The sequence below is a fragment of the Pantherophis guttatus genome, chromosome 1 (genome assembly GCF_059756535.1).
Source record: "Pantherophis guttatus breed Tessera chromosome 1, ASM5975653v1, whole genome shotgun sequence".
In the NCBI taxonomy this organism is placed as follows: Eukaryota; Metazoa; Chordata; class Lepidosauria; order Squamata; family Colubridae; genus Pantherophis; species Pantherophis guttatus.
The window spans coordinates 201912011-201939708 of NC_142063.1; the positions used below are offsets into that span (position 1 = coordinate 201912011).

Here is a 27698-nt window from a genome sequence, read left to right on the forward strand (position 1 = left end):
TAGGGAGAACCCTGGTGGCACAGTGGTTAAAGTACAATATTGCAGGCTAACTCTGACCCTAGCCTGGAGTTCAATCCTGACGGGGCTCAAGGTTGACTCAGCCTTCTATACTTCTGAGGTTAGTAAAATGAGGACTGAGATTGTTGGGGGCAATATGTAAATAATGTCACCCACCCAGAGAGCACTGCAAAGTGCTATGGGGCAATATAGAAGCCTAAATGCTATTGCTATTGCTAGCGGAAATATAGATAGATATTTTCCATGAGGATCTCTCTCCAACATCGTCCAATGGTGTAGGAAATAACAATAATGGTATAGGAAAGTTACACAACTGCTACAGCATATTTCATCTGCAAAGGACCATTCTTCTTGGACATGATCAAGGAAATCATTGTTTGATTTTGGCCCTCTCTATTTCTGTTCTTATCTCTTCTCCATGGTGGGCTGCTAGATTATTTTAATTCTTAAAGTAGATTCAAAAAGCAGAGAGAGAAACAGAAGCCAGCTGTAGTGTAAATGAGGATATTTTTACATGAGTGCCACTTCAGGGGTGGGTTCTACTTACCTCCACTACTGGTTCGCAACAGGAGCGCACGTGCAGAAGTTTCTGTGCATGCGCAAGATCGTTCATGATGACGTCTGGGTGGGTGGGCGGAGCCTCCCGCTGACGTTACTACCGGTTCGTAAGAACCGGACCAAACCGGGAGCAACCCACCACTGTGCCACTTTGTCAACCTTGATTTACCAGCTGAACCTATCCTCCTTACTCCTTTGAAAATATTAATTTCCCTTATTTTGAGCATATCTCAGTGCGGAATGTGGACTGTACCAATGACTTGAGGGCAAGACCCTCCTCTGAAAGAGAATATTAAGCCCTCTTTGAAAAAAATGAACAGAGTATTTATTTATGATTAAATATGGGAAAAGATTGGAAATATTAACCCCATATCCAAGATTTTTCTTACAGATCATTTTCATTGCTTTCTTTTTATTGCGTTATTCACAGCTTTGTAACTCAAGATGAGAAATTGTGGAGAAGATACTCGCTCCCCCTGCCCCATCCTTAGTAATTCCTGCTTCAACATCCCCTATGCACTAGAATAAGGGGAAAGGGAAAATGATGAATATGATTTATATAATCATACTATTTATAATATTTACTATTTATAGGCTCCTTCTATCATGTATGGCAGCTTTCAAATTGGGGTTCTAAATGTGAGCTGTGGCTGAAAATACTATTTCGGGTATTTTAAGAGTTGCTTCACACATTTTCATATATTATGCAGAGAAAGGATCCCTTTATAGAAATGTATGGCTTGTTTCCTAATGCACCAAAAATATCCGAAGTGGCTGAGTTTTTTACATTATTTTTGAGCAAGAAAATTCTATTGGGATTCAGTGATTTCTAAGCATCTGCATGAGGGGGGATCTTTCCTTAGTAGGGTGAGAGCTTACCTGGAAATTCAAGGACTTCTTGGATAAAATTAATTAATTAATTAATCCTGGAAGAGGGCAGTGTTAAAACCACATTTCTATTGTTCCCAAAAAGCCTAGGCGTCCATGTAATTGAGGGTGGGTTTTTTTTTATCTTGTAGTGAAATAAACTATTAATGAATGCCATCAAGACTAACCCAAAAGTATTATGTGATCAAAGCAAGATAATTTGTCCTTTCACCTACTTGTAAATATACTGCAGACAGTTTTATTTATAGGACAGGCATTTGAATTAAAAGAAAACAAGATCATATATTTATACTTGTTTTATAAAGCCAGCTAAAAATTCTGCAAAATCATTTTCAGAAAAGGAAATATTCAAGTTCCACAAGTTATGCTCACCTGATCCTCTGAATGGTACTGAGTGACAATTTCTCTTTGCAGGTAGAGTTGGTTTGTATCCCAAATGAAGAGAACAGAATTTTCATTCATAAAATAGACTATGTTGCCTTTCCATTCCTTCACATGCCCCCATGCTCCTCAGAAGAGATCCCTCCAGATACAGTTTGAGACGCTGCAGGAGAAGCAAATTAATAGATCCTTGTGGAAATTTCCAATAAGATTCAGCATACTTTAGGAAACTATTTATTTTGCCAGGGATTCTCAAATTGCTGCACCCAAATTTTTAGATATAAACTTTAAAAGGAGTCAGAAACAATAAGAGCAAAAAAGAGTAAATGCAGGAGACAAGAGAAGGAAATTTGGCTAAATCTTGTTTACACTAACACCATCCACTATTCCTCTCCATATCTTTCTATCCTTGGAAATCATCCTTGCTTCCGCCATATCCATATACTTCTGTTTTTTAGACTTCTCACCTCTGTCTTTCTAAGGACCTCTTAAATCCATCCAGCCACAACCATTTACGGTACATATGTACATTACACATGTGGTGATATATTATTTGTTTACAATAAACTCTTTTTGAATATTTTCACAGTTGAAAGATGTAGGGACTGTTTATCTGGACCTGCATCTGAAATTGTGGTTGCTTATGCCGTGTAGATAAAAAGAATTATACATTTGTTTGTTTCTCAGTGATTGAATTTGCTTACAAGTCTGTTGGCACTAATCTTGAATTAGCTAATGGAAGGAGTGCATTGCAGTTGGTTTTTTCCTCAAGAGACAAATCTCATGGTGGGCTATACATTACATTTGATTCAGAAGAGGTTGATTTGGGAGAAGGATATATGTGCATAATGTTTCCCTTGCCTGCTATTTTTTTCCTCTGAAATTCCTTCCTCTTGAGACTTTTATTCTTTTGAGTTCCAGCCTATGTTTATTTTGCAAATGTGGGCCCAGGTATCCTGGGGATTAAGTTTAGCTAGGATTGGAAGTTGTGCTGCAGTAGTTAAGTACTCTTTCCTTTTCACCCCTTCTCTCATGCAAATACCCCTCCCATTCTGCAAAGAAGTCAGATCTATAGATTTTCAGTAATATTTGTTTCTGTAGTATAATATGTAATTCTCACTCTTGTAGCGGTATTTATCTATTTCTCTGTGTCTTTCAATCAAGCAAATTTATATATCCATCTCACAAACATGCGTCATTTGGTAATTCATGGAAAATATGATGCTGCTTAAAGAAATATTACAGATAGTCCTTGACTTACAACAGTTCGTTTCGAGATAGTTCAAAGTTACCAACAGCGCTGAAAAAAGTGACTTATGACCATTTTTTACACTTACGATTGTTGCAGCATCCCCATGGTCACGTGTCCAAAATTCAGATGCTTGGTAATTGACTCATATTTATGACGGTTGCAGTGTCCCGGGGTTGTGTGATCGCCTTTTGTAACTTTCTGACAAGCAAAGTCAATGGGGAAGCCAGATTCACTTTACAACTATGTTACTAATTTAACAACTGCAGGGATTCACTTAACAACTGTGGCAAGAAAGGTCGTAAAATGGGGCAAAACTCACTTAACAAATGTCTCGCTTAGCAACAGAAATTTTGGGCTCAATTGTGGTCATAGAATGAGGACTACCTGTATTCTACCATAAAGACTTTTTTAAAAAGTTGAAAAACTGTAGGAGGGCACTAGCATGTACAGGCTTATTCATTTGTTTATGCAAATTTATACAAATTTAAGAAATTTGGCTGCAGTGCGCCAATTGGTGCTGGCACTCCAACAGGACAAAAAATATTCATGATTGGTATATGAACAGCAATGATAAATGAAATTTGGACTTCCTTCTTTAGTGTACCCCATTATCTAATTGGCTAATTTATCTGTCCCAGAACTGGATTCACAGCCTCTAAAATGGGCTAATTCCATTTGCCTCATTTCAAATTCACATTATGATCTTTGCATTAGAGGAGGGTAACCTTTTTTCAAGGCAAGGAGTCCCATTGGGGCTTTGACTAGGATACCAGCGGCCCTGTTGTAAAATGTTGTGAGTTTATAAAATAAATTTCATTTTGTTTTGTGGGGATAAAATCATCAACTGGTGTTAAGTTTAAAATGGGTATTTCATTCTGTCCCCCTGTGTCTCATTAAAAATGACAATACAGCGACAACTTCTGGAGATCTCTGAGAATAAGGCTTTCAAGAATCACTTGTGGTTGATTAAACTGAGATGAAGTTCTTTCGTAATAGGTGTGTTCTTGTCCATTCCAGTATGTTGTTTCTGAATTGTGTGCATTTCAAACCTGTTTCTTGGAGGCAACTGCTTCTTGTTTTGATACGTTTGGAAGTTGTTCCTTGTGCTTTTCCAGAAAGGTTACCTACTTCACTTTTGCCTTGTTTAATTCTTGCTAGCATAAAGCTTTATCTATATTATTCCTTGCCAAGTCAAAAAAGCAAAAAAGTGTATGTTTCATTTCTTCCAAAGTTATTCCCATTATTTTATTGGCGCTTTATTGTAATTGTAATTCAAATGTGGTACTTGGAAAAAAAACAGGGGGTATCATATTTTAATTAGTCACCGTGTCAAAGGAGAGCTACATTAATTATTGGAAATCACGCCATCCAGATGGTTTTGATTTTCACAGCAGGGAACTGACATCTTTTTAAGGTGATACTTTTCAAATTAAAATCAGCCTGGGTATTACTCATACTTGTTTTACTTTAAGAGTGAGGTGATGTATCTTGTAGTTTTGAAACTGCCCAGCTTTCCTTGGAGTATTTTGGAGTGGAGAGGTACACATGCATTTTAAAAGAGGCTGAGGCATTTGCTTTAACATGATTGAAATTGACAATTTGGCTCCAGAGAATGGAGGATGTGAGGTAGGCAATCTTTTTATCATTAGGATTTGTTATTGAATCTACAGGACAGAGTTTGCCAAAAATTGTTTTTATCTGACAGTCAACATTATACACAGCAAAAAAAAAAAAAAAAAAGTTGAAGGATTGAATTCCCTGAGCATTTGACCTATAACTGCAGCAACACTGGCAGACAGAAGCAGCAAAGTTAACGTACAGTTATGCTGGCCAACAGGCAAATTTTCCTCACACTGGGTTAATCCATTGGCTTTCCCTGCCCAGTGTTATCTGTTTTGACTGGCAGCAGCTCTCTTGGATCCCAGAAAGAGCTCTTTCTCACAACTCTTTGGCAAAGCTGTTTCCCTGTTCCTTATGGGTCTTTCTTACCATCTCTGCTAACATCTTCCTCGCAGGCATTTTTTTTTAAACCAAGGAACACCTGCTATCTCTTTTCCAAAGCATCTGTTCATGGCTCTCTGTGAAACTGCTGAGCCTGGTTCCTGGAACTTGGCTCACTACACTTCTCTGCAGTCAAGGTGGCCTGCTTTGGGCTTAGAACCATGATGTGAATAAATTGCCCTGTGTTTCGTCTTTGATCAACTTTAATTTAGGGTTTGAGTTTGGTTTGGTCAGACGAGGTTAACTTATTTATTCTAAATCTGCAGCATAGATTGACGGACTTAAATTAAGAACATACCTGGCAATTTTTATTACTTGCCCTTATTTGTTTCCACCACCACAAATGCTCTTTTGAAACTATAGAAAGATTATTCTAAAACGTCCAGAAAGATCTTCATGAGGTTAGCAGACTCGTTTTCCAAAGATGGATCTTCCCATTGCTAAAATTGTGTTCTGCATAAACAAGATGGAGTTATAAACAAGCTCAGAGACAAGTCAAGATTTGTAAAAAGTGTGTGTGTGTGTGAATCTTAAGGAAAAGTAGAACTCTTAAGGAAAAGTAGAAAACCTAAAAAGGCCTGAATCTTGCTCAGTGGCTTCAAAGGCTGCCTCATATTTTGGTGGGAAGAGGTGCAAAAAAGAGAAATTAATGGAATAAACTGAAAGAAGACAGGTTTGGGTGGCTGGAACATCGTACAATGTATTATTTTCCCATAGATGTCACATGCCACACTCTGTTTGGGCATGAGCTCTACTATTGTGAGCTGCAATTGGTATCATATTCCTTTTACTTTTGAGACCACAATGATGAGCTGCCCCCTGTTGTTTTAATGCATGAATTTCAGTGCATGATAAAACATGGACCCATTTGTTTTGAAAGAAATAATAAAATGGGTATTAAAGACACTCAAGGAATGTATGTTCCATCTTTGGTGTATTAGGATAATGTGTGGGCAGGGAAAACCTAATATGGAGAATTTTCAGAGTACATTAGTCAAGCAGACATCTTTTTTTCTAGTGCAGCTGGGAAGTAAGAAAATAATCTCAGGAACTTTCTTGGACAATATCTTTTGAGGAATCTCATCTTGGCTTTATTTGGTGATAGTGCCATTCTGAGACAGTTGACAAGGAGGGGAGTGATGGGAAGCCCTGACTTCCTTTCAAAAGATTTGCTGCACCATTTGAGATGCCAGTTCTTGCCAGCAGTTATTGTCCCATCTCACGATGCCATTTGAAACAGGTGACAGGACCATCTTCTTACTAATCTAATGCTTTATTTGCTCCCACACAAAGTAGCAGTAGAAAAGTAGTTGTAGTAACTCACCTCCCTGCACTCTCCCCCCCCACCCCCCGTTTTCTTGATTTACCTGGATTGGATTGAATGGGGGAGGGGGATTGGCTTTGTGATATAAAGTACAATCTGGAATCAGTAACATCCGGATGCCCCCTGAAATTTAAAAGAAAATGGGGTTGTTGTTTTTTTGTGTGAAACTAATGCTGTTCTCATTTCTATGGTATTCTTTTGATCAGAGTTGTCAGCCTGTCTTTTTGTCCAAAAAAACAACCCAATTATGTACCCCATGTGAGTTTTCCTTATGATATATAATGGATCATTTATGAAAGCTGGTGTGCTCGTTTTGTACTGCATGCCTCCAGTCATATAGCAATGATACTCTGTCTCTGAATTGGAGAACATATAAGAAGTCGTCTTCTTCATTCACTCTGTGACCAGTCTGGTAAATGCTTGTAATTTTTCCCCCTTTTTTCTTTTTTCCTTCTTCTTCCTCTTCCTTTACAAGCCCAGCTTCTAGTGGAAACAGACACATTTGGCAGTCAAGTCCGGATCAAAGGGAGAGAGACAGACTTTTACCTTTGCATGAACAGGAAAGGCAAGCTAGTAGGGAAGGTAAGTGTTTTCTATTAATTCATTTGTAATATGAGTGTTACCTTTAGCAGTGACTGTGAACTCCCATAATGATGTGTTCTGAACTTTGCCTGTCAGCCCCAAATGAAAAGCAGGATTTGAGGAATGTGGAATTCTTCAAGCATTCATGCTTTTACTTAAAAACAGAAAAAAAGAAGAAAAAAAATCCTAACTCATAAAATTAAGTACTGTGGCTAACCACTGGGGTTTTATTACTGATTTCTCTGCGTACATGCAGGTTTCCATTTTACAGATGCATAAATTGTTAAAAGATGTGCTTCTCTCGTTCTCTCTCCAAAACAATTGGGAGTTTGCATTACGTGATAGAAATTTCTCTTACCTTGGTGGTTTAAACAGGCAGGAACAGAAAGAGAAAACTGCAGAAACATGTTAAGATGTTAGACAATGGGGTATCCCTCTTAAAATAAGAACAGTTTAAAATGAAATGATATTGCAGTCTTTAGGTCATATTGGGGAGGGGTTTATGCTTCTTATATTACAAGAATATTTCATTACCTTTGATCTTCATATACAAACAGTGGAAGCATGCAATGAATTATATAACATTTGCCTGTGCCTCTTAGCTGCTAGCTTCAGATTAAAATGAATCCATTACTTTTGAGGGTCGGGGGTGGGGGTGGGGGTGGGTGTTAGTTCCCACCCATGTTTTGCTCTTGTTGGTTTGTTTGGGTCACATTTTTGGCACGTTTGGAGTTTGACAAGGTAGGCAACAGGCAAATCCAGACTCCAGATATTTAAAAAGGATCTTCCCTGCCTCCCTTCCAAAATTAATTCTTACACTGGCATCAGATTTTTTTTTCGGGGGGGGGGGGAGGAATCTAAATGTTTAGTGGTGGGAGACAGTGTGAATTAAGTTTAGAGAAAATAGAGTTGTACGTCTGGAAGCCAGGTGCAGAAAGTTAGTTTTAAGCAAACTTCTTTGTGTCTCAACTTGCAATAGTTCATTTAGTGACTGCTCAACGTTACAACGGCACTAGAAAAAGTGACATATGACCATTTTTTCACACTTACAACCATTGCAGCATCCCCATGGTCACATAATCAAAATTCCGGTGCTTGGCAACTGGTTCATATTTATGACAGGTGTAGTGTCCTAAGGTCATGTGATCACCTTTTCCAAACTTCGGACAAACAAGGTCAATGGGGAAGCCAGATTCACTTAACAACTGAGTTACTAACTTAACAACTGCAATGATTACCTTAACAACTGTGGCAAGAAATGTCGTAAAATTGGTCAAAACTCACTTAACAAATATCTTACAACATAAATTTTGGGCTCAATTGTGGTCATAAATTGAGGACTAGCTGTATGGGAACCCCCTACAATCTCTCCTGATGTCCTTTGAACTGATGGTGGGCTACCATGAAGAGGCAAGACCAACACAAAAATTGTTTTACAATTCTTATTTCTAGGTAACAATAGAAACAGTCAGAGAATAAAGTCTCTGGTTTGTTTAAGCCCTGAATAGATAACACTGCTTCCCTATTAACTAGGAAAAGTATCATTTTGTTTTTACTAACAACTGGCAAGGAACACTTTTATTCATAACAGCAAATTATTTAATCTGATAAAACAGGCATTACTAGATCAGGAGACCAGCATTAGCAACAGTGATAGTACAGTATAGTGATTACTCTCAGATTAGAGATCTAGCTTCAAATCAACATTTAGCCAAGTGGAAATCTTCCACTATTTACTGGCTCACAACCTGATCTACTTCGCAAGGATGCTGTAGGAATGGAGAGGAAAAGAAATAAATCTGTATACTGCCCAATTTTCTTGCACAAATGGAAGAGTATAAATTAATAAAAATAATAGTAATTATTTGAAAAATCATTTCTATCCTGTTATCCAAACTATTAATAGATTATTATTAATAAAGATTCATACTTCATATCATGTGTTTGATATGAAGTATGCATTATAATTCTTCCAACAGTCTTTAAAAATGGATCTTTATTGCTAGTTATTCCAGTATTTCAGATGGAACGGGGGAAGAATGCCACTAAGAGACTTGCCTAATGACATGCAACAAGATTACATGAGAGGTGAAACTCTACATGAGAGGGATTTCTAGAGTTGCAGTTTTATAAATCACTGAGCTGTATCAGATCTCCTCTGTCCCAACTGGTGCTATTATCTTATCCTCTCTTATTCTTTTATTTTCATATGTAAAATCAGAAAAGAAATATCCATCCTAGGCAAACAGCTGGGCTGCAATAATTGCCTAAAGTCATTGGGAGTCAGGCAGCAAATATATTAAATATATTATGGTTGGCACAGTCAGCCAGATGTTTAGACTGGATTTGGCATTGGTATCCACCTAATGAGTCCTTCTTAAGGATCAAGGATAGGCAGGTGTTGTTCTTTGATGGTATTAAATGTATCATCACAGGATGCAAGGTGTTCCAAGTGAACCTGCCTTTTGCAAATGACTGACGCTGATTTTGTCAATGCTGATGGTGTTCAAGTGGTGCTCCAGATATTTTTGGGATTGCACCCGAGGTGCCTGTTAATATTGATATTACCTCTGCTTTCTTTTGCCAGAGTTGTTCAAGTTTATTTGCAGATCTTTGTATTTTGTAATTTTTCTCCAGTTTTTGTCTGTTCTATTTTTCTGTCTTCAGGTCTACTATATATAGTAATCCCTCTCTCTCTCTCTCTCTCTCTCTGTATATATATGTATACATACATATATGTACATACATATGTATATGTATGTATGCACACGCACACACACATACACACACAGACAGAGTCGTGAAAAACTAAGTATAGTATACCCACTTTGAGTTCTATGGTTTTATGTATCAGGACATAGTAAAAATCATCTGGTCCTTAGCAGTTCTTAAAAATAGGTGAATACAACCTCATATGAACAACACATGACATATTACATCATGTTATCATTTTACAAAAAGAAAGCCAAAATGGAGAAGCCATGTGTGAAAGACTAACAGCAACAATGGCTTCTTCTAAGGCAGGGGTGTCAAACTCACAGCGTCACATTCAGTGGTGGGTTCCAACTGGTGTTACCACTGGTTCTCTTCACGCACGCGCTTCGCCACAGACATGCTCACTTTGCTCACGCACGCGCTGAACGTGCGCGCCGCACAAGTGCATTAGATTTCAGTCCAGCTGAGGTGCAGCAATCCACTCTGCTGCGCCTATCAGCTGGGCTAAAAAGCGACAAATAAAGATAGGTATAATGCGGGGGCAAGCGGGAGGGCCCAGCTCACAGTCATAGAGAACCGGTTCGCTGACGTCACATCATCACCACTACCGGCTCGCCTGAACCGGGCCAAACCAGGAGCAACCCACCACTAGTCACATTGTCATCATGTGACATATCACAACTTTTTCCCCTTCACTAAACCAGGAGTGAGCATGGCCAGCACGTGATGCATCCAGCCCATGGGCCACAAGTTTGACACCGCTGTTCTAAGATCATTGCTAATCTTATTGTGTTAACACACTACCCAAAGCTTTTAGTTTTGCTTGAGTCCAGTCCACTGTTCCAGCTGTGTGTCTAATGCCTGGATTTGCCCAAGTATTAATTGTCTTTTCTCCATTGACTCTGAAATTTATGATTTTTATTCACTTTAATGATGTTTTCATTTCTTACTTTCTTTTTGACTTCAGTGTGTTTGATGTTGTCAGCTTGATGGATGCCCAGGTATTTGTAGTGATTGTCTTCATTCAGACTCTTGATGTTATTTTATAAGGTATCTTGACTCCTTCAGTTTTCACCATTTCCCTCCTATTTATGGTGAGGGTGGCACATTTGTCCAGTCCAAACTCCATTGCAATATCTTGGCTGTATATTTGAACAGTGTGGAGCAGCAATTCTATTTCAGATGATGTTTTTCCAAACAGCTTTAGATTGTCTATGTAAATGAAGTACTGTTAACATATAACCTTACTCACTGGTCAGGATGGCAGGAGGAGATGTGAATTTTTATCCAGCCCATCAATGCTACTGGTTGGAAGATGTTGGTTCAGATGCCTCCATGATTTTTGGTAGCTTTTGACACGGAAATAAATTATTTTTCATTCAAACTTTATTTTAATCAAGTGAACAGACTGTATTTTTTCATAGATTTCTTCTATTTTTTTAAAAAATGGTGTTTGATCATCAATCTTGCATGTGTGTGTCTATAACCTCATTGTAAAATATCACATTTACATCTTATCCTGGCCTTCTTTTTCTTGTTCCAATTCCTAACAATTCCAACAAATAGATTAGCATGACAAATTGGGAAACTGTGCAGGTAGTCCTCAATTTATGACCACAGTTGGGACCTGGATTCCATTGCTAAGCAAGGCTAAGTTAGTTGTGCTCAATTTTACCTTTTTGCTACACTTGTTAAATGAATCACATAGTTACTAAGTGAATATGGCTTCTCCCATTTGGTTTGCTTGCCGGAAGCCAGCTGGGAATGTCACACATGACCCTGGGACACTGCATTCATAGGCCAGTTGTCAAGTGCCCGAATTTTGATCACATGTCTATGGGGATTCTGCCATTGTTGTAAGTGTGAAGACTGGTTTTAAGTCCCTTTTTTCAGTGTCATATCTTTGAATGGTCATGAAAATGAATGGTTGTAAGTCAAAGACTACCTGTATAAACATTCCGTTATAGAAACAAATCTTTCCAGTACAGCTGCATTGGCAATATCAATAACATCTTAAGGCAGGTGGGTTGGGGTCGGTGAGGGAGGATACAAAACGGGAAACAAATGTTAGTGATACTGAAGGTCGTGTTCATCATTAATATCTTAGCCTCAGCCCTTTTTCTGGCAATAACTTGAGCAACTGCATTTTTAATATATTCAACAGCCAATAAAACTCGCAATATGTATTTGTGCCTAGATCAAGATACAGATATTTAAGTCCACTCTAGGGGCAAGTATCCCTTTAAGTTCATTTGCCAATAATGAAACCGTCCACCATTCCTCCCCCCGCTTTCCTTTCCTATTAACCTACTTAGCATAAGTCTTTCCTAGCATGTGCCATCTGGCTTTCTTCTTTTTCCCAATGAACATCTTTGGATTCTTCCCCAGCTGAAAACCTGGTCTGAGTTTTAAACTCTTGGTTTCCTATTATCGCCTACAAAGGGCATTACAAATAAGAGCAGGGAAACCTGACCAGGGCTAGGTTTTTGAGAAACAGGATGAGTTCCCCGCCTTGTGATTTGTTAGGTGAGGTATCTTCACAAGTGGCATTCACCCCCAGACCTAACAGGAAGAGTTTCTCCATCATTTTTTCATTGAAGCTAAATTACATCTCTTCCAGTTTTCTTGTGCCAAGGTTTCCAGTAGAGTTTAAAAAAAAAAAAGATCTTGGAATGCAATCTTTCTGGCATTTGTTCTCACTCTCTCACTCTTTCTCTTTCCTTCATGCACACTTTTTCCCCTTGTTGATTATTGTTTGCCACTCAATTTGGTCATGATATTACGAGCAGGATTCTAAATCTGTTTATTGTATGTTTGCGTTCGGTGCATATACACAGCTGGTCTACATTAACAAAAAATGTAGCCAAATCAGCCAACTTAGCAAATGCTATGAGTGTAGACAAGGCTAATAATTTTAAACATGAGCAGGCTAGTCAAGGTCAAGTCTATATTTCATGTAGTTTATTCCAATTTCAGTGGAGGTGAGCCTGTCTTCACTATTCCCTCCCTTTGATACTAAAGCAGGGTCTCGTCCTTTGTTATGTTGAAATTTGCTCTTTTGAGCATTACATATGTAACATAAAATATGCAACAATAATTATGATGATGTATAATAATAGAGCCTGTATTTCTTTCGGCGCTCAGAGGCAGTTGTGCAAAATGCCTCAAGCTGTTTTTTTTTTTTAGCATCCAAATCTCTCTCTTTTTTAGCATCTCTATTATTCCCTGAATTTAACTTCTGAACTATATATCTATTTTTTTACTTGTCAGACGTACATCCAGCATTAGGCCTAATAGCCAATTCATTGCTGATTATATCATATAGCTATTTGCGTATTCATACTATCAGTTTTTCCTCTGCTGGATCTAATGTCTGTACAGCAAACTGATAACATAAGAGTGGCTGTCATTGTTTTTGTATAGGATAAAGGTTTTAGCAAGATCTATGTATCACAAAGGTTCTGATGGATCCCTCTGCCAGTTACATGTTTTAATATTCAATTTCTAGGTATTTAATTAACTTTATTAAAAAGCACTAATGATAGTAACATAACAGTGTTGTAAATAAAAAATACAAATATGGCACTCAATGTTAGGCAACTAATCTTTAGAGTTTTGGCTTCTTTGAGCTTTTAGAGTACAGTGGATTACAACTCTTAATCATTATTTGCATTGTAAATAACCCCTCAGTCACTGCACATAAATCAATGAGATCATTTCCAGTAAGTCTAAGATCTATACTGGCTTTATGTCCATCTTCATATTTGTCAAAGGAAATAGAGGTAAACTGTAATCCAAGCAGATGGTTTTGGATAGTCCTAATCTTAATGCATTGTTTGGCTCATGGAACATGATGTTTAAGTCCTGAAAATCCCAAGCCTGGGTCTTGGTTTCTTCAAAACCTTAGAATTGGGGAATGGCCCCTCTCTATTAGCATTTAAGAAAGGTGCTGCCAATCAGAACACTGGATTAAGGCTGGAAAGACCAATACAAGTCTTGGTTTGATCTATATAAGCAAAGCTTTTTCATGGAATGTTGGTGGCATCCTTATCTAAAACGTAGTCATTTTACAACATGGTGATCAGGAATTTCCTTCTGAAAGGACAGGAATTAACACACACACACACACACACACACCATGCAAACATTCTTATGGGTTTCCACTTTGGTGTAAAACAGTTTTCTTCAATAAGGATGACCTCCAGATTAATGTCCCAAAGTTGTATTGTTTTCAAAAGACAAAAAACCACCTTTGAAAAAACCACTTTAGGACAACTATGACCTGGATGACTGAGAATCTCTATAGACACCTCCAGACTGATGGGTTTCAGTTTCCAGAGTTCCCAAGCCACCATAACTATTAAGAGAATTCTGGACATTTATTCCTAGATTTGGAGAGCTCTCTGCTCTCTGGTATTTTTCTTGATGATCATAAATTAGCCGAGTGGAAGCTACATTGGAATAGGATCATTTAATCCAGCTTTCCTACAATCTACCATATTACATGAACAGAAGAGGAAAATGTTCATGTTTTGTACATGAAATTACTCTGGCTATCCACACAGAGTAGGACAATAGGACTGTTCTTTTAATAGCTTACATTACCTGTAATCTTACAGTAATTATATGACAGGTCATAAAAGTGGACAGGTCATCATTGTGTTGTCCTTGTTGTCAGCCATTCAGTTGTGTCCAACCCTCGGCCACTCTATGGAACAGCACACTCCATGCCCCTCTGCCTCGCATCGCTTCCATCATTGCACTGTCAAGTGAGTTGAGTCTGTCCACTTGTCTGAAATGGTATAGAGTCTCCTGCTTGAGCAAGAGAGTTGGACTACAAGACCTCCAAGGTCCCTTCCAGCTCTATTCTGAATTCTGAAGCTTAAGAAGCAGGGGACCCATAATTATGCTTTGAACATGTGATATTAGATTATGCCAGGTCTTCTCATTTCTTAATGACCAAATCCAATAGGAGTAGGGCAGGTATAGGATAGATCCAAGATCAGCAGCTTAATTCATTAGAAGTGGAACCATCTTGTTAGCAAGCACTGTGTCCTTTTTTCTTGATCTTTTTTCCAGCTTGTCTTCCAAGCAAACAGAAAAGTAGATTTCAAGGCAGAGTTTTCCCCAAGAGAGGCCTGGCTTGGTAATAAGTGATTTACCATTTGGCTCTCACAGTGGTTGGAGCAAGTTCTCTGCCTTGGAGCTGTCCATAGTCCTGCAGGTTGTTAATCCTCATTCTGATGCCTACTTTCTTATGATACCTTCACACGCACCCCAATTGTTTTTTTTTTTAATAGGTTCTCTCATTGCTTAGGTTTTTCCTCCTTGCTAGTAAGAGCTTTTTTCTTTTTTTATAGGCATCAGATCCCCAAGACAGGGCATTGGGATTTTGATTTTTTTAAATTTTATCTTTTATCATTTCATCAAAATGATAAAAAAAATTATTTATTTGTATCCTGCCTTTATTCTTTTTATAAATAACTCAAGGCGGCAAACATACCTAATATTCCTTCCTCCTCCTATTTCCCCCAAAACAACAACCCTGAAAGCAGGGTTTGACTGAGAGAGAGTGACAGGCCCAAAGTCACCTAGCTGGAGAAAATCTTCAATATCTCTATTGACAATAGTGAACTGTCAGCATACACTATAATAATATACTGTGATTGCTTTGGGGGGGGGGGTTCATCAGCTTTCAGTTCAAAACAGCAGTGTTGTGACCGTCTTGCAGATAACAGTCTAGAAATGTAACTCTGGATGGGAGATGGCTAGTGGTCCCAGAATCTTGTTTATTTTGGGATGAGGAGGACACCATAATTTCCCCAGAGTATCCTGGGTGATTTGTAGATATACTGAACTTAACTTACTTGATATGTGTTGCATTGATTTGGATTAGCATGCCCTTAATCCTCTTAAACTGCTGCATGTACAGATGAGAACAGTGGTTCCCCCCCACCCTCCAGGTAGTAAGTAGCATTGGAATGGAGGTAGAAAGGGGGCTCAGGGACATTTTAAAAAAAACTGTTCAAAATGCAAAAGAAGGTAGTGACAAGTGGTGTGAATGCTATCAAGATGGCTGCTCCTAATGAGCAGGGCATCCATTAGTTCCCTGGATTGTTATGATAGATAGATAGATAGATAGATAGATAGATAGATAGATAGATAGATAGATAGATAGATAGATAGATAGATAAATGAATTTCAGTGTGCCAGAAAGCATAGGAGAGCACATTACTTCAGCAATGAAGTAATATCTTTTATAAAAGTTTGGGGGATTTCCTATATGTTTGTTTCCTCATGTTAAAAATTAAAGCACAGGTAGTTCTCGACTTATCTCCACAATTGAGCCCAAAAGGTCTGTTGCTAAGTGAGATATTTGTTAAATGAGATTTGCCCCATTTTATGACCTTTTTTGCCACAGTTGTTAAGTGAATCACTGCAGTTGTAAAGTTAGTGACATGATTGTTAAGTGAATCTGGTTTCCCTGTTGAATTTGTTGTCAGAAGGTCACAAAAGATGATCACATGACCCCAAGATACTGCAAATATTAGTCAGTTGCCAAACATCCAGTTTGATCATGTGACTATGGGTATGCTGCAATGATTGTAAGTGTGAAAAATGGTCATAAGTCATGTTTTTCAGTGCCATTGTAACTTTGAACGGTCACTAAATGAACTGTTGTAAGTCGAGGACTACCTGTATAGGCTAGCGAACTGCAGAAATGATTTTGGAGAAGGAATGTGATGGCAGTTGGCAAAATATGAACTAAGCCCATGAAGGGAAGAAAATGTTAGAAAGAAACTCAAGATTCTGCTACCTTGATTTTCATTGGTATAAAAGGGAGAGGAAAAATGCTGTCAAGTTTTCAAGAATTTTTTATTGTAGTTTATATTAGTAGAGTTCCAGTATTTATTGTGGAGTCGGTTTCCTGACCTGGCCTAACTCAAAGGATTGACAGGGATGAGTTTCCAGTCTGTGTAAGCATGAAGATAGTAAGAATTCCTAGGGGATGGGGAGAACCCCCCCACCCCCAAGGTCGATTAATAGGTACAGAATAATTTTGTATGTTGAGTTGTGAGTTTATAAAAGACTTTCACTTATTTCAACAGAATATACAATCGATAGCCTTTTTTTTTTACAGTCCGCCAGTAGATATTGAATGGATATGGAAATATACATCAAATGTGCACTTCAATGCAGACAGTTTGTCTGATGCATTTGTTTCAATGGGCTGCAGGTTTACATGTGTCCTTAAATAAGGAAGCAGCCTCTCTCTACCACTGCTTTCAGTGAGGTGCATATTACTCTGTGCTTTTGAAGGCACTTTCCATATTGATATCACAGACACCAATTAATTTCCGTAAGAATTTTCTTTTCTGGATGCTGTTTATCCGCCAAACAATTTTGCATGCAATTTTCTGCAGTACTATTTCCAGTACAGACAGAGTAAATTTGATACAAGAGCCAGTTTGATTAGTGGTTGAGGCATCAGGCTAGAAAGCGGAAGACCATGAGTTGTAGTCCCACCTTAAGTGACCTTGGGCCAGTTTCTTTCTCAGCCCTAGGAAACAGGCAATGGCAAAGCACTTTTGAAAAAAAAAACTTCTTGTCCAGAAAACTGAAGGAAGTAGTCCAGGGGGTCACCAGAAGTCAACACTGACTTGAAGCCACAAAATGGATGCTAGATGATGGATGGATGGATGGATGGATGGATGGATGGATGGATGGGTGCGTGGATGGATGGATGGGTGGGTGGATGGGTGTATGGACGGACGGATGGACAGACAGACAGACAGACAGATTAGAACATCCAGAAAAGTCGATGTAATTTTCTATACTAGTGAAACTAGAATATCCAAATCAGAAACTGAACTTGTCAGGGTTTTTTTTCCATATGTATAAGAGAAACATTGCAGCAGTTTATAATAACTATAACAAATTCATTATAAAGGGAATATGATAGTTGGGTCTGACAGACTCTCCTCAGCTATCATTCATCCATGTGCAAATACTCTGTCAGTGGCTGTCAGAAGTATGTGGAAGAAGGTCATACGTTTTGGAGCGAGCTGCATTTCAGTCACATATTTCATAAATGGAAGCTATTAATATATATATAAACACTGAGCTTTCTATTGTGGTTAAATTCCAATTTGGTTATCCTGCCAGGTAGATAATGTTTAAAATGTTAGAAAATATCAACCTGACATCCAGTGGAACAAAAATGTAAATATTTAAGCTTTTTGCTAAGCTGTTTTATATTATCTTCAGTTCGGGCTGTCTACAGATTTTACCGATTGATATTGGTAGACTTTTAGAGAGTAAAAATTTAGCTACTTCAGCCAAACCATGGGCAACATTTTCTTCATGGTTCTGTATCTCTCACTCACATATCAGCTTCACCTTTGGTGAAAAGTAATTCTAATAGTGTTGGACAATGTATAAGATTATAAACAGTAGTTTAATAGGATGGGAAATAAAGGAATTGTAAAAATATATTTATGTGAAAGAGCTATTAAGGAGAGGTTTAAAAATTCAGGTTTTTTTTCTTGATCTGTGGCATCCTATTATGTTTCACCTTGACCCAGCAAAGATATTCTTAATGTCTTCTTAAATTATTCTTAGTTCTTAAGCTATTTTCTGGTTTGAAGTTGTTGATCCAACTGGTTAGAAAGAGACCAGAAGGCAACCTAATTATTCATTTGTGAAGACCTTTCTGTGAAAAATCATCTCAAAAATGCAGCAGAAAGTTAAGTCTTTTATAAGTCCTTGACTGAGAGTTGCCATTAAGTATGGCCAACTACTGAAGTGATCCAGCAAGTTGCTTGCAAACATTGGTTGATGTGTTTCAGATTTCAATGATTCCCAAAAGCCACATTAGGATTTTTTATATATATATATATAAATCTTTTAAAATTTCTTAGCTGAGTTTCTACAATATACAAACTACACTGACGTTAGTTCTGATGGAACGAGAGGGAGAATAGGAATACCAAACATTTAATTCATTCAAAAATCCCTTAATGGGATCAGCAGATACATTGGATGAAGTGATTAAGTAATGTTGGAGTTCTTAATTTTAAGGGGAACTAAAAGTTAATTATGAAATACAAATCTTGAACTTTTAAAAGTACCCTTAAATTTTTTATTTATTTTAAAACATATCAATATATACAATAATATATAATACAATACAATACAATATAATATATAAAAAGGTAAAGGTTCCCCTCGCACATATGTGCTAAGTTGTTCCTGACACTAGGGGGTCTCCATTTCAAAACCGAAGAGCCAGCGCTGTCCGAAGATGTCTCCATGGTCATGTGGCTGGCATGACTAAATGCCAAAGGCGCATGAAACACAATTACCTTCCCACCAAAAGTGGCCCCTATTTTTCTACTTGCATTTTTTACATGCTTTCAAACTGCTAGGTTGGCAGAAGCTGGAACAAGTAACAGGAGCTCACCCCATTACGCGACACTAGGGATTCAAACTGCTGAACTCCCAACCTTTCGATTGACAACCTCAGCTTCTTAGCCACTGAGCCACCACATCCTTTATACAATATATACAACAATTCAAAAAATAAGAATGAAGAGGAAAAAAGAAAAAGAAACTAATCTACCTTAAACTCATGATCACTTAAAATAAAATAAAAGAAAATATCATGTAATACTGTATAGTACAGTAATCAAATACAACATATTATTGTAAAACTTCATAAAATATTTGCCCTATTGCTTCATCCTTTGATTACTGGAAAATATTGTCTTTTCTAGGACAGGTAAGCAACACATTCCCAAAAGCCAGTCCTTACTACCTGGAATAATGCCAGTTTTCCAGTTTTTCATTCTTATTCTTTTAACCACCCTCCATGTCCAGTACCACAGACAATCAGATTTCAAAGTTTTGGCATATAAGTCAATATCACATTAACATATTTAACATTTTAAAATTGTCCTATAAGTCTACATACAGTATGTATATATGCATGTGTATGTTTTTGTGTGTGCGTGTGTATATTAAAATACTATTCTAGGAAAATGACAAAACTTTACAAGATAATATCATATAAAATTATTTGAAAATAAATCTATGAGATTCTGTTGGCTTCTGGTACGTTTGTAATTATGTTAAAAGAAATAAATATTTTGAAAATAGTATTTCTCTCTATATTGCTTTCGGATAAGAAATGAAAAAATAGGTTTTGGGACTAAGCATTTGAACAATAAATTAGAAGTTTAAACAGCAATAATGGGAAATGTCCTTAAGTTTAGGATGAATCTATGTGATGAACGATTCTATGTAATTGGATGAATATCTGTGGAGTATCAGGAATATTTTCAGTTAATTGTTTAAGATGTTAAAATGTTTTACTGTGCTGGGCCACAAGGAGCCTGTGTCTATCTGTACTTAGTTTTGAATTATAGCATCCCTGAAAGTGTATTCCCAGTGGGTTATTTCCTGGTCCCCCTTCTGTTCAATTTTGTCAGATTCCAGGAGATTGCTGAACAAGTCCCTGCAGGTTTCTTGGTAAGGGTTTTCAGAAGTGGTTTGCCATTGCCTCCTTCCTAGAGCTGAGAGAGGGTGATTGGTCCAAGATCACCCAGCTTGCTTTGTGATTAAGATGGAACTAAAACTCATGGACTCCTGGTTTCTAGCCTGGTGCCTCAACCATTATACCGAAATGGTTCTTGAGCGGGGCATTTTTCATGATGAGCATGGCATGCCATGTATTATAGTAAGGATTACCAGGGCTGTTATTTTGAAAAATAAAAAAACACTAACAGAATTAGGCATTTTCATACATTCATACATTCACATGATTAACAGGCATGTCTGTTTCAACAATGGGATGTGTTGAATACATAAAGTCGCTATATATTAATTCATACAATTACCCTTTGAATTCAAGTTCTTCTGAGCATAAGAAAAGCTGGCTGGATCTAAGCAATAGGCTAGCTAGTTTAGCATTTTATTTCCTTAGTGGCCAACTAGATCCCTCAAAACCTTGCAAGAAAACGTGATTCATTTCTGCAGTGGTTGGAGAACCATTGGATTTCTTCAGGATTTTGCTAAAACAGCACATGACCATTATAATGGATTCCTTCATATAGCCATATTCTTTCAAAAACCCATCTAGGTTCATCACCATGTTTTATGGAAATAAATTCCATAGCTTACTGATGTGAAGCAAGATTTTTTTTTCATGTTCTAACAATGAGTGGTGGCTCTTTCTTTTCCCAAGACATGATAGCCAATCTGAAGATGTTACTCTACTCGGCAGAACACAAATTTATGAAAATGGTGCCTACATGAACATATTTCCATCCTGTTTACCTCCCCCCTTGCTCCTTTCACTGGCAAAACTCATACCCTGGCAATACCTAGAAGTCACTTTCACAGTTGTAGTACACTTCTGATATCTTTGCTGAACTTTCTTACTAAGACTCCTGAGGATGTTTCTCAGAGTAATCTTGAAGTTCAGAGGTCAGCATGTTGGAGGGATTGCATGTAATGAGTAACACTTGGCCTTCATTTACTGTTAGGGATGGCCTGGCCTACAATATTATGAAGCAGCTGAAATGCATAGACTATGGGGAATCAATCTGGTCATATTTTCAGGATTTCTTGGCCTGAAGTCAGACAGCTGAGAACAGGAGAGTCTTATGACAATTCGATGCAATAGCTTCATTATGTAAAACTTGTAGCTCCAGCTCAATTGTCTTCCTTGATACCCACCACATTCTGCCATTTTTCCCTTAGATTTTCTTATTACTGTGATATTCCCCCCCACCACCAGTTTTTCTTTATTTTCCACATGCAAGCAGAAGATATGATACATTCCAAGGGTTATTTGGTGTTAGAGGGGAGCGTTGGCTGCAAGAGAATTTGGGGGTGAGAACTCGCTGGTTGGAACGAAATATTCTTTTCTGCACCCAGAAAGTAATTGCTCTCAAAGAAGGGTTCGTTTAACATCTTGCACTGGAGTATTTTCAAAGAAACCTTTAGTTGATCCAAATTCCTTGGGCAGAAGAAGAGATTCTCTTGGGAGACACTGGATTCTCTGTTAGCTATATTGAGAAGCAGACACTGTGACTGACCATCTGTTTGCGAGTCATATTTGCAAGATAGCTGGGCTGAGCACTGGATTGAGACTTTTAATTTCCAAATTGAAAAGATACCTATGGGTTTTTTTTGCATGAGCAAAAAAACCCCAAACCCCGTATGATTTTTCTTGCATGAGCAAAATCACAGAAACAGCTATAGAATCTATTACAATATAACATGAAGTTTTGCATGTGTGTTTCCAGAAGAGTGCTAGATACCAGTTCCTTTAGATGGAACTGATCTTTCATTTGCAGTTGGGTTTGTTCACAATCAGAGTCCTAACATTCTAACACTTATCTAATAGTGGACCAAACATTAGACTTGTGTCCAACTTGCTTAGCTTGGCTTACCTAATGAGTTTGCAGTCCTTTCAGCAATAATAAAAAATATAACCCATTCCTTCTTCCTTTTTAAAGTTTCTGAAATTCAGAAGCTGAATTAAGACAAAAATTGCTTTAATTTTTGCCATGAATACATAATCGGGAGCAAAATATCTTTTGAGTCCAATGCAAATCACTTGGAGATAGTTAGTAGACCTTGTCCTATTTTTGCTCTCCTCTGTCTTCAACTACTGACCATTACAGCCTTTCCAATCTGAATGTCCTCTGGATGGGTTGTCTTCAGTCACCTTTAAGGGAGCAGCTAAGACAACTCTTCTCTGGTGAACCTTTGGAGCATAGTACTATTACGGCTGCTGCTAGTTTGATTTCTGATTTTATTGTTTTATTATGATTATGATAGCAATAGCATGTAGACTTTTATACTGCTTCATAGTGCTTTACAGCCCTCTCTAAGCAGTTTATAGAGTCAGCATATTGCCCCCAACAATCTGGGTTCTCATTTTATAACCTTGGAAGGATGGAGCCTGAATCAACCTTGAGCCGATGAGGACCAAACTCCTGGCAGAGGGCAGAGTCAGCTGCAATACTGCATTCTAACCACTGTGTTAGAATGGCTCATGATATGTATATTTTAATGGTTATTTAATTGATTATATTTTACCTTTCTGTGACATTTCAGATTTAACATGGTTGTGAGCTATTCATTATTTTTGATTGGAACAGCTTATAAAGCGTTGGCTAGTTGATCGCTTATATGGTGTCAAGTTGGCATCATCTCTTAGCAGGCACTTAGCTAGAGAATCGCTTTCAGGAGGATTGCTTCTCAACCTGGCCCTTGAGGTCTTCCAACACATGTGCCCATCATCACTCTAGCTAGGTCCATCTACCTTACTGCTGATTAGCCTTTTCTCTTTCCTTCTTCTTTGACCTTCAAAGTCTTATCCAAAGAGCTAGGTCTTTGTATAATGTGTCTAAAATATCACAATTTGGGCTAACTAATCTTTGCCTTGAGTGAGAACTTTGTTCCGTGAACCATTTGTTTTCCTTGGCTATCTATATGTTCTCCAACATTAATGCTCACAAATGTCAGTATTCTTTCTATCATGCTTCTTAAAAATCAAACTTTCTCTTCACAGCATGTCACTAGGAAAATGGCTGTGTGCATAGGTCTGATCTTAGTAGAAATAGACACATTATGGAATCTGAGTATCTTTTTTCCCCCCAAGACCTTCATTGTTATCCTGCTAAATGCTGGTCTGCAGCACATTTCATGACTGCTGGTTTCTTTATTATTGGGGGTTAATCCTAAAAGGAAGAAGCTAACAACCACTTCAGTATCTTCACTGTCAATTCCAAGGCTGTTGTCATTAGTTTCATTTTATTTATATTTAAACTTAGTTTCATGTTTTCACTGTGCTCCTTGACTTTCTTTACTAGAATTTCCAGATTGTTTGCATTACCATTTTTCAGAAGTGTTATCAGATAGTACAGGTCATTGATGTTTCATCTCCAATTTTGGTGCTTTTTCACTCCAGCATCCCTCCAGCATATATTCAGAATATAAATTGATTAAATAAGGGAAGAGTATACCACCCAATCTCACTTCTTTTCTGTTCTGGAGTCAATCTGCTTTGCGATGTTCCATCTTTCTGGCTTTCTGTCCTGTGTATAGGCTTTGCATGAGGAGAATGAGATATTCTAGGGTTCCTGTTTTCCCAAGGACATCCCATCGTTTGACCTAGTCAACCCAATTGAAATCCTGTCTATAATCAATGGAACATATTGATAAAACAGGGATATTTTCTAAGGTATTTTGGATTTTGACATCTCTACTATACAGTATTTCAATATGTTGTTCCCATCTTCATGTCATTTGTCACTTTGTTAAATTTCCTCACTTTCATGCTTCTTACATTCCATGTTTACACTGTATTTCCATTTTTGCAGCTTTGGATTTTTGTTTCCTATGTGGCAACATCAGCATCTAGCGGTCTGAAGGCTTTAATCTAGCGGTATCATAAGTACCATGACTAATTTGAAAGATCCTCAATTCTTCCTCAGAAGCATACTGAGTGCCATCCAACCAATGGCGTTATATCATCTATCACTTTACCTTGTCTATCTATGGGTAAAATATAGGAGTGGTTTTCTATTGCCTTCTCCTGCAATGTCTGAAATGATACCTTAATCTGTTGTCACTAAAATGATCATCTGCCTCCAGCATCTTCCTATATTAGTGCTGCCCAATTTGGTCTAGCAGTGGTTAGGATTTAAGTATTGTCTTAGGCGTGAAAGCCGGATGGATGACTTGGGCCAATCATTCTCTCTCAGACCAACTCACCTCACAGGGTTAGTTGTTATTGTTGTTGAGAAAATAGAAAGTGGAAGGAGAGTATTGGGTATGTTTGCTACCAACATTATAAAAATAATAAAAGTGAATTTAAAAAATATTTTTAAAAATGTAGCTTACTTTAATTGGGCAACTAAGATCACTTTCACAACTTGGGTGACTCCACTGGGATTGTATATTTTTGGCATATATTTCCAACATTCTTTACTCGTCCTTCCTAGAAACATCTTTTTTTCCCCACAATAAAACAACCCTTGATGGGCTATAAAGCTTTAAAACTAAACTGGTTAATACTGAATCAGGGGTGAGATCCAGCAGGTTCTGACAGGTTCTGGAGAACCAGTAGCGGAAATTCTGAGTAGTTTGGAGAACCGGCAAAACAGCCTCTGGCTGGCCCCAGAGTGTGGTGGGAATGGAGATTTTACAATATCCTTCCCCCAGGAGTGGGGATTTTGCAGTATCCTTCCTCTGGAGTCGTGTGGGAATGGAGATTTTGCAATATCCTTCCCCTGCCACGCCCATCAAGCCATGCCCACCAAGCCACACCATGGCCACCAAGCCACGCCCACAGAACTGGTAGTAAAAAAAATTGAATTTCACCACTGTACTGAATATACATTTTGAGTATTTTTATTAAATGTTAAAAATTATAGTTTTTTTTTTAAAAAAAGAACATGCCCTATGCATAACTACATTAATGCAGGTATCATCTCATGGCTGGAGCCCTTAGAAATAATGGAGTAGGCTACATTCTGCTAGTATATTTTGAACCTGTTCAATGGAAAGTAAAGAAAAATGGTAGAAATATATGAGTATATATACCCCCTGTTGTGATTGGCAGTGAAATAATGTTCAGATTATTGTAATAAATCCCTAGCTAATGTTTTTAAATTTTTGGAACACATAAGTGGGAGGGCTTATGGATTTTGGCTTCCTCGCTTTCCCCATAATTCAGCTCCTGAGTGAAACAGCAGGATTTGCCAATGGCCAGCTTACAAGAGAGGGTAGGGACTGTCGCATCTAACATGTTTCACAGCAGCTGAGGACACATATTTTCTCACCAGCTCTCATCTCCTGGGCAAGTGATAACAAGTGATAACAAATGCAAGCACCAAGTTCTTAATTATCTATCTCTGAGCCTAATCAAACATTCCCTCAATACTTAGCAGGCAACTATACCTCCTGTTTTCTCTGGATTCATTACAAATGTGAAGGAAGGAAAAGAGGGACTCTTACAAGGAGGGGAAGTTTAACCCTCTCCTCCCCTAGCATAATTGTAATGGACTTCCTGCATGGCATGCCATGAACATTTATAACAAAAGTACAAGTGCTAACTAAGGTTGTGTGCGTGTTATATCAAAGAGTAGGAAAGTGAGTTGGCTCTGATCACAAGGGAGAAAAAAAGGTCCCTTCTCACCGCACTGCATTTTCTAGTAACACATGCTAGAAAGTTGTAATAAAGGGGAAAGCAGGACGTATAACATATGCTGCGTACTGAGGAATGTCTAGCTTAATTCTCAGGACCCAAATTTAGCCTGCTTGTAAAGAACTTGACAACATCATGAACTGAGTGACTTCCCCCCCCACTTTGCCTGCCATTCATTTCTGCTCAGGATTTAATCATAGCAGCCTCAGCTCTGCTATTCCAAGAACAGCATTCTCCATCCTGGAATTTCCCTTAAACAGAGAAATGTAATTCCTCGTAATGCGTTCAAGTGCTGTGGCTGCAAAGAGGTTACCCAAGTGCCTTGTGAGCATGGTGAGTGGTGCCTAGGCAAGTGTATGCTACATCTTCTGCTGGAGTAAATGTTATTTTCATTGCCTGAAAAAATGATCTACAACCTTCCCTCCTCTATCCCAAAAGTCAACTGAATGATTGCCAGGATTCTGGCTAGCCAGGAAGCAGGTTGAATCATTGTGAGCTAACAGCAACCCCCTCCAGCTGCCCAATAGCAGAACACCAAAGACATGACTCACCGCCAGCCTATCAGCTGCTGATCCAGTTGACCAATAGGCGAGTGAACGTTGTATTATTTAGCCCTCCCCCACCAACAAACACAGCCCCTGCCATAAGAATAAGCATCTTGCCAAAACAGAACAACAAAAGGCAATATGATGTATTTTATACATTATAGAACATAATGTCTAATGCCATAGACATTATGTCAGAGATTAGTTGCGTGCAGTTCTCTGTTAGGAGATGAAGCTGCCTTGGCCTGGTGCTCCATACTGCCTGGGCTTGCTCTCCTATGAAGATTGTGATTGATAAGAGAAGATGTCAGGAGAGAGGATGGAATGGGGGAGGTTTTCAAAGAAAAAGAGGTTGGGAGTGGGGGTAGGAAAGGCAGTGGCGACAGCAGGAATGGGTTGTCTCAGGCTGGAGCTGTTGCCAGTGCCAAGCTACCATCTGTGGCGTTGTGATCCCAGCAGGCATAGAGGAAGGAAGTGGCAGCCGAGAAGGTAAGGGTTAACGTGAAAATTGAAAATAAAGACACGAGAGAGCAATTAGCTTCTTAGAACGGAAGATAAGATCCCCCCCCTTCTTTTTCTGGGAATGGAGTAAAAAACAATCAAATCCACCAAATCCATAATGGTTGGGATTTTATGTTTCTTACCACCTGCATATTTGAGGTGTGGGGGTGATGATCTTCCATATCAGATCATTCTTGGATGTTGATTGCTACTTTAGAGGCAGGGAAATGCTGTTTCTTTGACTTATCAGTTGTATGCAAATTTGGTATCCTAAAACATCTATCCTGAGATGTTAAAGTGAAAGAAAGCTGGACCTTTGGGACAACAGCAACGTTCTACTAAATTCTATTTTAATAATAAGCTGTAGAGACATAATTTTGAACAAGCCTGATGTAGGACATGCTTCATTCTCAGTCAAGGCACTAAATATTTATTTTGGACCAGTATCTTTGTCACATCTTTGAATGACTAGGAATAGTTGAATCTGTCCACTTTTATCCACTTTTATGTTCACTTTATCCCATTTCTGCATCTGTTTATTATTTTTTTAAATTTGCATAAAATGAATTTGGGTTTTTTTTTCTTGCACATTTCACCAAACAGATGCAATTCTATAAACATTTTCTCATAACATACAATACACACTTTTGTATTTGCATAAAATATTACAATATATGTTTTCAATAAATATAATAAGTGTGCAATCAT

General features: G+C 38.1%; 1 protein-coding gene across 2 annotated transcripts in view; it reads left to right on the plus strand.

The window, feature by feature from the left end:
- Positions 1-27698, plus strand: part of FGF18 (fibroblast growth factor 18) — a 133518-nt gene that overhangs the window by 103800 nt on the left and 2020 nt on the right. The window contains exon 4 of one of the 2 annotated variants that reach the window (XM_034432303.3): positions 6898-7004. In XM_034432303.3, coding sequence (XP_034288194.2) covers positions 6898-7004 — 107 coding nt within the window. Of the gene's footprint in view, positions 1-6897; positions 7005-26263; positions 26979-27698 lie in introns of those variants that run through there. The other variant, XR_015731283.1, reaches the window with a different exon arrangement.